This window comes from Grus americana, chromosome 12, assembly GCF_028858705.1.
Source record: "Grus americana isolate bGruAme1 chromosome 12, bGruAme1.mat, whole genome shotgun sequence".
NCBI classification, from domain to species: Eukaryota; Metazoa; Chordata; class Aves; order Gruiformes; family Gruidae; genus Grus; species Grus americana.
In genome coordinates, this window is record NC_072863.1 from 7,429,427 (window position 1) to 7,442,539 (window position 13,113).

Genomic DNA, 13,113 nt, shown 5'->3' on the forward strand with positions numbered 1-13,113 from the left:
TGGAAGGCAGCGAGCGGATCCTTCGTGGGCTTTCCAGTTAATTGTGAGAGATGAACCTTCACAGCAGCAGCTGCTAAAAATAGCTTGGAGCCTGCCAGTGCTCTGCCTGATCCCTGGGCACTGGAGCTGGCATCTAATTACCTTCAGGAACGGGTGGGCGGGTGGTCCCTGGGCGCCCCTTTGCCCTGGGGGTGCCTGCAGCCTCACCCCCCCCCACCCCAACCGTGGCGGCAGCAAGTCCCTGGGGAAAACCCAAAGACGCTCTGCTTTTGGTGCACGCCTTGCCGAACAGATACTCAGCAGCTCCTTCCCGCTACAGTTTCTCTTAAGCTTATTGACTTCAGTCTTTCATTGAGAGATGCTTCAGTTGTTTTGTGGGAGCGGGGCGAGGGCTGGGGTGAGCTGCTGGAGCTGACAAGCCTTTGCGTGGTGGTATTGTAATTAACAGGGTAAAACATGGGCTGTGTTGCTGGGGGCTCGTGGTGACGCTGCTTCTGCTTCTCTGCCCAGACTCACTACGCGGTGCGGGATACCACCGTGCTCTGTACAGATGAAGCCATCGATGCCCTCACTGCCACGATCGAGTGTGAACAGCCACAGCCTGACCTCTACAAGTGAGTCTGCTCCTCCTGCCCATCCTGCTCCTCCTGCCCTGTTGCTGTCTGGTGTCACCTCCCTGCAGGCACCTGAGCACCATCGGTTGAGGGATCTAATAAGTTACAGTTCAGCAAAGCGAAGGGCGTTTTCAGCAGAGACCAAAAGGTTTCTCGAGGCAGCGATAAGCTGCAGGGCTTCTTCCATACGAGGATGGCAAAGTTGACACCACGCTTCTTCAGGGCTTGGTCTCTTTGCAGCAAAACCTCCCTGGTGTGACACTTGTCATGGTGGAATGAGTTATTTTTTGTCAGCTCAGCTGTAGTAATGGTCTGTGTGCCTATTCTTAGGCCACTTGACCTCCCAAGTTAAATGCATTGGGCTGAATGACTTCCAGGAGTAACGGTCTTTGTGGTTAAATCCCTTGAAGGAGGTGTGCTGGGGTGTGTTGCGGTCTGTAATGGGGATGTGCTGGGGAGTGTAGGCACGTCAGGTTCTGCTGCCCCACTGATGGGTGGCAGCTGGGGGCCCCCCCAGCCCTGGGGATGCGTGGCTTCCCCCTGTCCCCCATGCAGCCGCCCCTCTGAAGCGTTCAACTCCCAAAAACGTTCATTTACGTGTCTGCTTCCATCTCCTGCCAAGGGCTTTTTTTACTATGTCTCTAGTAGCTCTGTATAACGTTAATGAGTTTGTAATACGAGTTTCTCGTATTTTTATTGCAGATTTGTTGGAAGAATTATCATCTACAGAAGCAACCAAGAGCCCGTAGCCAGGTTGGTCTTGCAGCCGTCTCACTGGCCCTTCTCAAAGAGGTCGGGCATCTACATCAGACTTCACGGTTCTGAACTGGTGCTGCCATCGTTAGGGAATGGTTGTTTTTCTTTAACCATTCCAAATATTTCATTTTTCAGGGAGGCCTGTAGTTAACCTCTCCACTTACGCTCTTCTGCCATCCCATGATTTGTTTGAGCCCCTCTTGGGGAAGCAATGCAGGACCACCTGGTAACGTCCTTCCCTGCTGATGGGGAACACATTTACCAGACAATTGCAAAATACTGGGTTTTGAGGGAAAGCAGAAACTTAAGCGTCAGTCAGGGTGTTTCAGAAAAAATAAGCAAATACCGTCCAGACTGTGCTGTCACCAGAGCGGTGCCGGCCGTGTTTCATGCTGTGGTGGATCTACCTGGACCCTAGAAGCAACGGAGAGTCACGGGTGGGGTTTTCAAAGAGAAACAAAAACATAAATGGGAGCAAAATAAGCCATTGATTTTAATGGTGCCATTAATGGACTGTGCTGTGATGGACAGATTTTCAGTGCTTTTAAAATCAGGTTTTTATATAAGTACTAGAACATATTAGATCGGAACAGTTTGCACTTATTCCTCAACAGCCTTACTGATAGTCCCCATTAAATTTGGAACTTTGAGCACCAAAAATAATCTGCGTTAAGATGAAATGGAAATACAAGTATGTAAAGAGAAAAACAAAGCTTAATGCCAAATTTAACATACAAATCAAGTAATCGGATCTAAAGAACATCTGTTTAGCTTTATAATCTATCTCTGCGTCTAAATTATAAAGCAGTTTGAATGTTTTCTGAGTGATGTAATGTTATAATTTCTTTTACATTTAGGTCTTTGGGTCCTGAAAACCTGTTGCTGAAAGGTGCTACCCTCAAAAATACCAAGAAGATTTATGGTGAACATTTTTTGTTGGTGTTATTTTATTTACTTACGTAGTTCTGATAAATAATGGCAAGTGTAGATGTTCATCACTAAATCTGGAGAGGGAAAATACTTCTCTGCTCCCTGTCTGCCTGCACCCTACAGTTGCATTTGCAGTCAGCTGATTGCAAAGCTGACAGAGTGAAATTTGGAGATACTGCTTATATCCACCGTGCTCCCAAGCTGTGCAGGTTGTGTTAGTACACCTCAGCAAGCTTTTCTTTTTGCTTGAGGTGCAAAGAGCAGGGAGTTGTTCCCAAATCCTTTGCTGAAAATGTGTGCTAGGATCGCAGTCCCAGACACTCGTGATTGAAGGTGACGGCTGCTGTGGAAGACTGATGTTTTTTCTGACTATATGTGATCCATAGGCTCCTTCTCCGTGCTCTGGGATATAAGTAATTACATTACTTAGCAGCCTCGGAGGTTTCTGTAGTTGAACAGTCCTTGGGTAAGGACTTTTTCAACTGGGATTTGATTTTCTTGTAAACACCGATGCCCCTTATGGCTAAGGGCAACCTGGGTCCCTCCTGGGCTGAGTCCCTGATGAGCCCTGCTTTAATGCTCTGTAGGAGTTGCAGTCTATACTGGAATGGAAACGAAAATGGCTTTGAACTACCAAGGGAAATCTCAGAAACGATCTGCTGTAGAAAAGTGAGTATTTATAGTTGGTAAAAAATCGGTAAAAGCTGTTGGGTTTTTTTATGGGTGACTTGTACAGACATAATCCCTGAATCTGCTGCCTTTTGTTTCAGATGCCCTCTCGTTGTATAGAAAATCTGTATATTTGATTAAGCATATCTTTCAAGAAGCTGCATCATTTAGTAACTTTTTTTATTTAAAAACAAAATTAAAAAATGTTAAAATATGTGAACTGACCCTGAAAATCAGCACTGTCGAAAGCACTCGTTCTGTAATTCCCTCACATATTAGGAAGAAATTCTTCCCTGTGAGGGTGGTGAGGCACTGGCACAGGTTGCCCAGAGAAGCTGTGGATGCCCCATCCCTGGAGGTGTTCAAGGCCAGGTTGGATGGGGCTTTGGGCAACCTGGTCTAGCGGAGGGTGTCCCTGCCTGTGGCAGTGGGTTGGAACTGGATGGGCTTTGAGGTCCCTTTCAACCCAAACCATTCTGTGATTCTATGAAAAGTAAAGAAGTCTTGTTCCTGCTTATTTGCATGATTTTTCTGTATGAAAAATAGCTGCAAGAATTTAAAAAAGAAACCTATTTTTCAGATCTATCAACGCTTTCTTGATAGTGTATTTGTGCATCCTATTGAGCAAGGCTACTGTGTGCACGACTCTGAAATATGTTTGGCAGAGTAACCCATTTAATGATGAGCCTTGGTACAACGAAAAGACTAAAAAAGAGAGAGAGACGTTCAAGGTAAGTGGATTTGTATTTCAGCACCTCCTCCAGCTTTATTTATTCTGACAGTTTTATTCAATCTGATGGTGTCTGCTGCCAGCCCTGCGAGTCTTGTTTGCTCGCTGGAAGCGCTGCCGTTTCCTTCGGTCTCTCCTGCTGTTTGCATTTCTTTCCTGCCTCGCTCGTGCACGGCGATGCTCGCATGGAGTGGGGCAAAGCATAAATAAATACTATATATTACATAAACGCAGCAGCCGATTTAACCTGGATCTTTACCTGAACTTGAGCAATCTTTCAGCTTTGAGTAGATAAATCAAGGCCACATCAACCAGCTTCTTAAACTTGCTGAAACGCAGGCCGTTAAGCCTGAAAGAGTGAGTGTGTAGAAATCGGTTATTTGATGGATTATCGAGTGGGATGTCCCTGCATCAGCTGTACCCTCGCCATAGCTTGACTGGTCTCAAGCCACTTGCTCCTTGTTTCTAGTTACTTGAGATCAGAATGAGCCTGTAGCACTATATTCTTAAGAGGAATATACTTAAATAAACATCGTTTTGGTCTCTACGAAGCAGTGAGATGTTCTCCTGTATTATACCCTTGTAGATCTGCAGAGGATAGTGAGATTTTCTGCATCAAAGGAAAATGGAATTTGGCCCTGAATCTTGGCTGTATTCATTTTCAGGTTTTTTTTTTTCTACTTCACCTGAGAAGAAAAGCTGTCTAAAACCCCAGAGGTATTCTGAGTTATGCCTGACGGGCACAGACTGCATCTTCTCCTCTTTGCATTGCAGGTCTTGCGGATGTTCACAGACTTCTTGTCCTTTATGGTCCTCTTCAATTTTATTATCCCGGTCTCCATGTATGTTACAGTAGAGATGCAGAAGTTCTTGGGCTCCTTCTTCATCTCTTGGGACAAGGAATTGTATGACGAAGAAATAAAAGAAGGAGCGTTGGTGAACACCTCGGACCTGAACGAAGAGCTCGGGCAGGTCAGAACATGCTCTGTTTGGATCTGCTTGGATGAAAATGTGGACAGAAGTGTCCTCCCTGATAGGAACCCTTGTTGTGACAGTCCCTCGTGATCCCCTCAGGGCAGAGCTTCAGCCGGTTTAGTGGCACTTTCCATTTAATGTGATTCTACTCGCTCTGCGAAATGGATAAGATTATAAATAGTGCATGAAAGAGCAGGAATTGGGTCATGCCAATTGTTTCCATATTGGGGAATATCAGGCGCAACGCTTTGCATGTCAGGGTGGTTTGCTTTCACTGCTTCAATTAAAAATTAAAAATCCTTTGTCTCTTTGAGGATTAACGAAAATGCCTGCCCAGTCATCCCTCTTGGCACGCAGCGCACGTGCAGCCACGCTGCTTCTGCTTTGCTGGGGCAATTAGATAGCTCAGGCTTCCCTTTCTTATCTACGTCAGGAGAGACTGAGTGTGATGTATGAGTAGTGCCTCCTGCTTTTTAGTTTGCTTAAAATAAAATAAAAAAATCAATTTGGACTAGCGATTAATCTAATTTAAATACAGCACCAAAATGAAGATCCCCCAAAGGAGGCAGCAGAACTGCCGCAGCAGCTACATAAGCGCTAGGAGCTATAGCAAAGGACACAATAAAGAGGATGAGGGGAAAATGAAGAGCCTGGAAACAGATTTTAAGTCTCCAGGAGCTGCCTCCTGCCACCCGTGCAATGGGCTGAAAAACAGAGGAGCTGCTCTGAGGAGCAAAGTAGTAAAACTACACAGTGGTGTAACTCCCCTGGGGCACCTGCATCTTTTTGGGGGGTCAGGTTAGGATAGCAGATGTACTAAAATGCCCCAGCCTTTCTGGTTTTTGGGGGCTCCTTCCTCAGCGCGTGGGGCTGGGGGTGCAGCAAGGCAGCCTGCCTGCTTCTAGGTGGAGTACGTCTTCACGGACAAAACTGGGACCCTGACGGAGAACAGCATGGAGTTCATCGAGTGCTGCATAGACGGGCACAAGTACAAAGACTGCATTTCAGAGGTGGATGGCTTCTCTCAGACTGATGGACCCCTAAAATATTATGGCAAAGCAGAAAAGGTAAGAGATCTGCATGTTTATGACTGTTGGGGTTTTGTGTTCAGCTCCTGCCTGGGTAAATGCAGCAGAATCTGGATGGGGAGGGGTGGTTTGGTTTTTTTAATATACATCCACAAAAATCACAAGCAAGCGCTGCAAGGTGGGCTGGGTGCACGGCATTGGGCTGGTAACGAGCCCTCCCTCGCTCCTGCCTAGAGCCGCGAGGAGCTGTTCCTGCGAGCCCTCTGCCTGTGCCACACCGTTCAGATCAAGGAAGCAGACCAGGTGGATGGGCTGATAGGACATCCAGAACGCAAATACACCTACATCTCCTCTTCCCCGGATGAAATTGCTTTGGTGAAAGGCGCAGAAAAGTAAGAATATGAAGATGTTGGGGTTTTTTCCTTCCCTGTCTCCCAGTGGGAGGGCGGTGAGGGTTATCTGAAGGCGGTAGACCCCTTTCCTCAGTCAAGACTGCATCTGTCCTTGGGAACCACGTTGTGATACCAGCACTGGGCCTGACCCACAGCCCTGTGAAGCCGCGCAAGCCCGTGGGTTTAAATGAGCTCTCTGTAAAAGGGATGCTCTGCAAAAGGCCTCCTCTGAGCAGCTTCGCGGGAGGTCGTGGCTTGCGTGCGCTGCTGAGGGCAGTGCCCGTCGGGCAGAGGCTCCTTTGTGGGAGCCCCCGTGACCACGTGTTTTAATCCCCAAGAAACGGAGACCAGTTACCACATGCGCACTGCAGCCAGTTTGCTTCCTTGGCATGCAGTGGCAAAATAATAGGATGGGTTACTTTTATCAAACCCACGTTTGGATCCTGCCAAAGATGCTGAAGGCCAGGTTGGATGGGGCTTTGAGCAACCTGACCTAGTGGCAGGTACCCCTGGTCATGGCAGAGGGGTTGACCTAGATGATCTTTAAGACCCCCTCCAATCCAAACCGTTCTGTGCTATTGCCAGCCCCTAGGTCTTAGACACAGGCTTTTGCAGCTGTATGTTAGCTGCTCATGGCTTGTAAATCTGCCGGAGACCCAGGGGACCGCGTCCAGAGTCCCTCGGTGTCTGTGTGCTGCGGTGCCCAGCTCTCCAGGTCACGAGAGTGGTGCCAGAACATCACAGCAGGCTCTGCATGGAGCAAGCGAACGTCTAGTCAAGTCTTTTAGCTCAGGCTTGTTAACTTCTTTGCTCTCTTCTGCAGTACAGAAGGTGAAACGAGAACGTTGTTAATGTATAATATGTGCCAATGGGTGTTTTCAATGTTGTTCTGTCCTTTTGTTTATTGACAGGTATGGTTTCACTTTTCTAGGACTTGAAAACGATTTCATGAAAATACGAAACCAAAAGAATGAAACTGAAATGTAAGTGCCGCAGGGGCTGCCGAGGAACGGGGCTGCTAGTGCTGCACCGCCTCCCACCCGGCTTCACCGCGTTTGGTCAGCCTGGCCAAGCTGGCCAGGTCGGAGCTGTTCCGCGAGGGCTGGCATCAGACCGTGCTGACCTGCCCGAAAACTCCTGTCCTTTTTGCACAGCACAGCAAGGTGCAGGCTGAAAGGCTTGCTTGCAAAAATGACGTCTAAACTCAGGTCCCTTTAGTGCCTGCGGTTCCTTTCACGTATCCTTCATCTGTGCGTGGCTGTGCAGATCATGCCTAGGATTCACAGGGTGGTTGCTGACCTTACGGACCGTGGCTGGGCCTCGCAGCGGGATGCTCTAAGCCTAAACTGCGTGAATGGCTCCCTTCCCTGCAACTCTCTTCCCCTCCCAGCTGAAAATAGTTAGATTTTACCCCATGCCCCCAGCTCGTGGGACAGCTGAAATCGCTGACCTAACCCCAGTGCTTCCCCAGAACTTGCCTTCACAAGCAAGTTTCACTTCTTACTCCCCTTATGGGGAAACTTCTTATTTGGCTGCCAGAGCCGACGTTGCTGCCTGCGGCACGTGGTGCCCCGCTGCGCTGCTGCCCAGCCTGGGGGCTCGGTGCACCCACGCCCTCAGCCCCATGCTCAAAGCAGTGCTGGAGGGGTGTTTTATTTCGTTTTCTTGTGCTGAAAACAGTACATTACCCAGTGGGTGCTGCCACTTGTAGGGTGTATTGATTTCTGCAGCTTGTTGTTAGTGATTTTCTGTCTTAAATAGTTATTTTTCTTTTACCGAGTCTAAGCTCGATTTTTTTTTTTTTTAAAAGGTACCAACTTCTCCATGTGTTGAACTTCGATCCTGTCCGTCGCCGTATGAGCGTCATTGTGAGAACCACCACGGGTACAGTTAAAATGCATTTCTGGACTCCTGTACAGTGTGCACAAATATAAAACGTGTCCTCTTTATTCCTGTACTGCGTGTGCGCAGTGCCACGTGTTGTAACCCAGAGAGGCTAAACTGTTTAGGTTTTCTTAGCTGGTGTGATTAAGTTCTGTACTGGGTCTGGCTGGGATAGAGTTAATGTTCTGCATAGCAGCGGTTGGGGCCCAGCAGCAGAGAAGGGGAGAGGGACAGCAGTGACCTCTGGAGAGCTCCCTGCTTGCTTTGCTCCAGCCTGGAGGTACAACTACAGGGGCAGGGGAGATCTGGGACCTTCCCCTGAGCGGGATGAGTTTTCATGGGGATAGCAGACAAAAATTCAGAGGTCACCATCGTTCTCAAATTTCAGTCCCGTAAGGTATGGGATGCTGGTTTTACCCTGCCTGAAAAGATTGCGAAGGCTTGTAAATAGGAAAAAAAAAAAACCTGCTTTGTCCAGGCTGTTGCAGAAAGCTTGCTCAGAGGCAGGTAGGGACACCTGATGTTCCAGCCCGAGGTCAAACAAGGTTTTGCACAGGTTAGTGCAGGCCACTTTTGGCAAGCAACACGGCTTATAGCAGTTCTTTCTTTAGTCCTGCCAGATTTCCTCCCTCTGCATCGTTTGCTGGCTATTGAATCAGTTAAGTCTTTCTACAGCTTGTGAATGCTATAAACTATTTATAATTTGCTTTTAGGAAAGTTGCTTCTCTTCTGTAAAGGAGCAGACTCCTCTATTTTTCCAAGGGTGCAGCAAGAAGAAATCCAACAAACGAAAGTCCACGTGGACCGCAACGCTATGGTGAGCACTCAGATGGAATTTGGCTGGCTCCTGGGGTCAGGAAAGCCTTATTCCAAAAATAGGGATGTGACCTTGCTTTGGAGGGAAGTGTTGAAAATCCGAGTGTCACTTCACATTGTTTTGAAGCCAGGCTTCTTTCCTTTTCTGTTTTTTTGGCTTCCACCTTTATATGACTCTTGATATACTTATATGGTTTCCATCACAGTTGTGTCCCTGCATCTCCCAATCAAGTTAAAAACAGAAATAACAATAGCAGGCTGTTTTCTCCGGTGGGTGAAGTGCCTGGTCCCAGTTGTGGGGACACCCGGTCCCTGCTCTCCTGGCTGGATGTACGCTCCCCGCTCTGCTCCTTCTCTTAGTTTCTCTCTGCCATATTATATGCACATAATAAGCAAAGCCACAGTTACTTGGTGGGAAGAAGTCACTGTATAAACACAGAGAAATTAGTCTTTTGACTCAAGCCAACAAATTGTCAGTACTGTCAGGGTCAGTACTGATAGAAAGCACTGATGGGGAAGAAAACCACTAACGCTAAAGTGAGGAGCTGTAGAAAATCTGGTTTTAGGGCACTTGTCCACTTTATTTTCTTTCTCTCTCCCTACCAGGATGGCTACCGAACGCTCTGCGTGGCATTCAAAGAACTCACTCAAAAGGAGTACGACAAAATTGACAGACAACTTAATGAAGCTAAGATGGCTCTGCAGGACAGGGAGGAAAAGATGGCAAAGGTTTTTGAAGACACAGAAGCAGACATGCACTTGATTGGGGCTACAGCTGTAGAAGACAGGTAAAGAGGGGACCACCACTGACACTGTGGTACCTGGGTTTCTTCCTGACGTTGTATCATGAGTCGCTGTGGTGGAGCTGAGCAGCCAGGCAGATGCTGAAAGTGTCCAGGGCAATTAATTACTCCGTGGCACAACCCATTACACAGTGCCCTAGTTGCTAAAATTGGCCGGTGTAGTAGGAATTAGGATTTATTAATGAAACTACTGAAGTACTCGCACTTCTAGAGAGTGAACTAAGCACATGGTGTTAACTTGCACATCAAAACAAATTCAATTTTGCGTGCAGTTACAGTAACTGTACGTGCAAATTAAACTCTTACTCTTGACTTTTAGGTCTCACAGTATAAAGCAGTGATTTTTTTTTTTTTTTTTCGTTTGGCTGCAAATAAAAAATTTGGGATTGCTGACTTCTAATCCTTATACCTATGGCAGCAGTCTCCCCAGCACGGAGAAAATCAATTAACTTCTCTTGAGCTGGTATTTCCTACCTGCAAAATACGGATTATATGGATTAAGTGTGGGCCAACCTGAGGAGTGATGTTTTGCTTCTGCTCGCAGGCTGCAGGAGCAGTCGGCAGAGACGATCGAAGCTCTGCACGCAGCTGGCATGAAGGTTTGGGTGCTGACGGGAGACAAGACGGAAACTGCCAAATCCACCTGCTACGCCTGCAGGCTCTTCCAGACCAGCACCGAGCTGCTGGAGCTGACGGCGAAAACGGTGGGCGAGAGCGAAAGGAAGGAAGATCGGCTCCATGAGCTGCTGATGGAGTACCATAAAAGGCTGATTCAGGACGTTCCCAAAACCAGGGGAGGCCTGAAGAGGTAAGCGAGCGAGGACCCAGCCCGTGCGCATTTCGGATGCAGATGCAAAGTTTGTAGAGAAGTAGGACTGGCTACTTGCAGATTGCGGCTGGCTCCTTCACTTTGCTCATCATCTCTAGTATTAGTTGGATTTGAACTTAATTACCTTGTTAAATCCAAGCTTTTAAGATTGCTAAGCCCCCCAAAAGGGATGGGAAGAAGATTAATACAAAAGCAATTTCTTTTCCGCTAAGATGATACAAGCGGCTAGATTGGCTTCTTAAAGTCTGATTTTACTTCAAACATGTTCCTTGTTGTGTCCCAGAAGCTGGACATTGAGTCAAGAGTACGGTCTGATTATAGATGGCTCCACACTGTCGCTGATACTCAACCCTTCTCAGGACTCCGGTTCTAGTAATTACAAAAACATATTTCTACAAATCTGCATGAAGTGTACTGCAGTCCTCTGCTGCCGGATGGCTCCTTTGCAGAAAGCACAGGTATTTACCCTACTTCTAACCATCTGAAGCACATCATTAGGTGATGTGATGCACTTTCAGTCCATCATCTGGGACTTGACCTGATCGTCTTAATCAGCTAGGACTTCTCCAGGCTATGTGTAAACCTTGTTTGAGCTTCAGAGAGTGATGGAAACACACCAGTCTTTCAAATCTGAATGTAAAACCTTTGTTTAATATGCTTGCAGGAAGCCACAAACCCAAACGAATTAGAAATAAACAAAAAACCCCTGTTTCTTCTTTTTCCCTTTCCAAATTTGTCAAGTGGAGTCCGTGACTTCCTCACGCCAGCTGATGGTGTGCAAGCCTGATAAGTGGCGTGTCTCTGCCTCTCTTCCAAGGGAGGGTTTCCTGAGATGCGTGACAGGTCCCATCTTTGGGAGAGCAGAAGGGAAGGACGGGATGCTGCTGCCTGGGATTTGTTTTTAAATTGTGTCCTTCAGCCCTGTGCTGAGAATCTTGGCTTTTGCTCTGGTTGGTGACTGTGAAGGAAATAACGTGGGGTTTTATTAATCTGAACTCTCCAGGTGTTATTTTGCTGCTGTAAAAACCTAGATACTTGTCCGGGGGTGGGGGGGGGGGCTCTTGCAAGTGGGGCAGATTTTTACTGAATTCTTGGTTTCTGCTGCTGTCCTTTTTAAAATCTTTTAGATTGTGCGAATGGTGAAGAACACAAAAGGGAGCCCCATAACACTCTCCATAGGGGATGGTGCGAACGATGTTAGTATGATTTTGGAAGCACACGTTGGAATAGGTAAGACCCCTGATAACACCCATCTGACCTTGTCTGCTGTTGCTGGGGTTCGCTGTTCAGGCGCAGTCAGTATTTCTGATTGCACGTGGCTAAATTGATCCCACCAAAAAATGCTGAAAGTCTGCTGTTGCTTTCTTTGGAGCCAGGGTTTGACTCCAGATAAATGCTTGGGTTCATCGTATACTGATCACCTTTAAGAGTACAACTCTATCCGTGATAAACTGCAGATTGTGTTCAGAAACTCTATGGCCACATTCAAGGTGGTCAAAGTTGCTTGCTGGCCAGAGGAACAAAAGGCACAAGTAGCAAACTGATGGGTGATTACTGGCCGTTGTTGCAAAGGCAGTGCAATGAAAATATCGGGCTTTATTCGGGCTAACTGGTTGCAGCTGCTAGTAACTCAACACTGGGAACCCATACGTGTGTCCTGAGGGGTGATGCTCAGTTTTGTTGTGCCTGCCCTGTCCATACGACTGACATCAGGCTGGGAACAATCCTGCTTTCTGCAGACTGGTGTCAGAGATACAGGAAATACCGGAGATTTTTTTTTTTTTAATACTGCTAAAGAAGGGTCGATGGAAGAGAAGGGACAGCCTCTTTATTTGGGGCTGTTGGAAATGCTGCGGAGCCCTCTAATGAATGGGGTCCCAGTGCAGTTCATTTGGATGTGGCTTTTAAGTGAACAAAACTGTCTTTCTTGAGCTCAGCTCTGCAGGGATGTCTTGGGAGGCTGAGTGTCTGCAGTGAAATAACTAGGCTGCGTGAGCTGTGGGCAAGCCCATGGGGAAACCGATTCCTTATCTTTTATCAGGTTTGCTTAGATACTTTTCACCACACACTCTTACGTAGAAACTCAGACAGCAACCTAAATATAGCTTAAAAACTCCAGAGGCAGAGCTGACTGTTGTGGAGCCAAAACCACGCCGAGTCTTGCAGCACGTTAGCGTTTTGCTCTCCCGGGGCACTTGAGAGGGAAATACAACCTTTGTCGTGCCTTGAGACACTGAGTGATGTGAGCAAACCTAGAGGGTAGCATCCGTCCAAATTCCAGTCTCTCAGGGATTAACCTCTTGCTATAGCATCCGTCCAAATTCCAGTCTCTCAGGGATTAACCCCTTGCCATGCTTCTGTCTGCAGGTATAAAAGGCAAAGAAGGACGGCAGGCTTCCAGAAACAGCGACTACGCTGTGCCAAAGTTTAAACATTTAAGAAAATTGCTACTAGCACACGGGCATTTATATTACGTGAGAATAGCACACCTTGTACAGTATTTCTTCTATAAGGTAAGGATGCGTGCAGAGCTTGTTTCTTTGTTTATTCTATGGGTTTCTTTGACAATAGAAAAAAATAGTAAACAGGAAAAAAAATGTATAGGTTATTCTGTAGCTCTGATTTCCTTCCCTGGAACAGGCTGTGTCTCTGCCACGTGCCTGTCAATTGAAAACAGTGCTCACTGG

At 47.1% G+C, this 13,113-nt stretch overlaps 1 protein-coding gene across 10 annotated transcripts in view; it reads left to right on the forward strand.

Annotated features, from left to right (window-relative positions):
- Positions 1 to 13,113, forward strand: part of ATP11C (ATPase phospholipid transporting 11C) — a 58,143-nt gene that overhangs the window by 28,562 nt on the left and 16,468 nt on the right. For all 10 annotated transcript variants that reach the window (XM_054839096.1, XM_054839093.1, XM_054839092.1 and 7 more), the window contains 16 exons: positions 511 to 614; positions 1,317 to 1,367; positions 2,228 to 2,292; positions 2,888 to 2,969; positions 3,550 to 3,700; positions 4,474 to 4,671; positions 5,580 to 5,741; positions 5,937 to 6,094; positions 7,006 to 7,077; positions 7,905 to 7,978; positions 8,692 to 8,795; positions 9,401 to 9,582; positions 10,142 to 10,405; positions 10,710 to 10,884; positions 11,554 to 11,656; positions 12,794 to 12,939. In XM_054839096.1, coding sequence (XP_054695071.1) covers positions 511 to 614; positions 1,317 to 1,367; positions 2,228 to 2,292; positions 2,888 to 2,969; positions 3,550 to 3,700; positions 4,474 to 4,671; positions 5,580 to 5,741; positions 5,937 to 6,094; positions 7,006 to 7,077; positions 7,905 to 7,978; positions 8,692 to 8,795; positions 9,401 to 9,582; positions 10,142 to 10,405; positions 10,710 to 10,884; positions 11,554 to 11,656; positions 12,794 to 12,939 — 2,091 coding nt within the window. The remainder of the gene's footprint in view (positions 1 to 510; positions 615 to 1,316; positions 1,368 to 2,227; positions 2,293 to 2,887; positions 2,970 to 3,549; positions 3,701 to 4,473; positions 4,672 to 5,579; positions 5,742 to 5,936; positions 6,095 to 7,005; positions 7,078 to 7,904; positions 7,979 to 8,691; positions 8,796 to 9,400; positions 9,583 to 10,141; positions 10,406 to 10,709; positions 10,885 to 11,553; positions 11,657 to 12,793; positions 12,940 to 13,113) is intronic.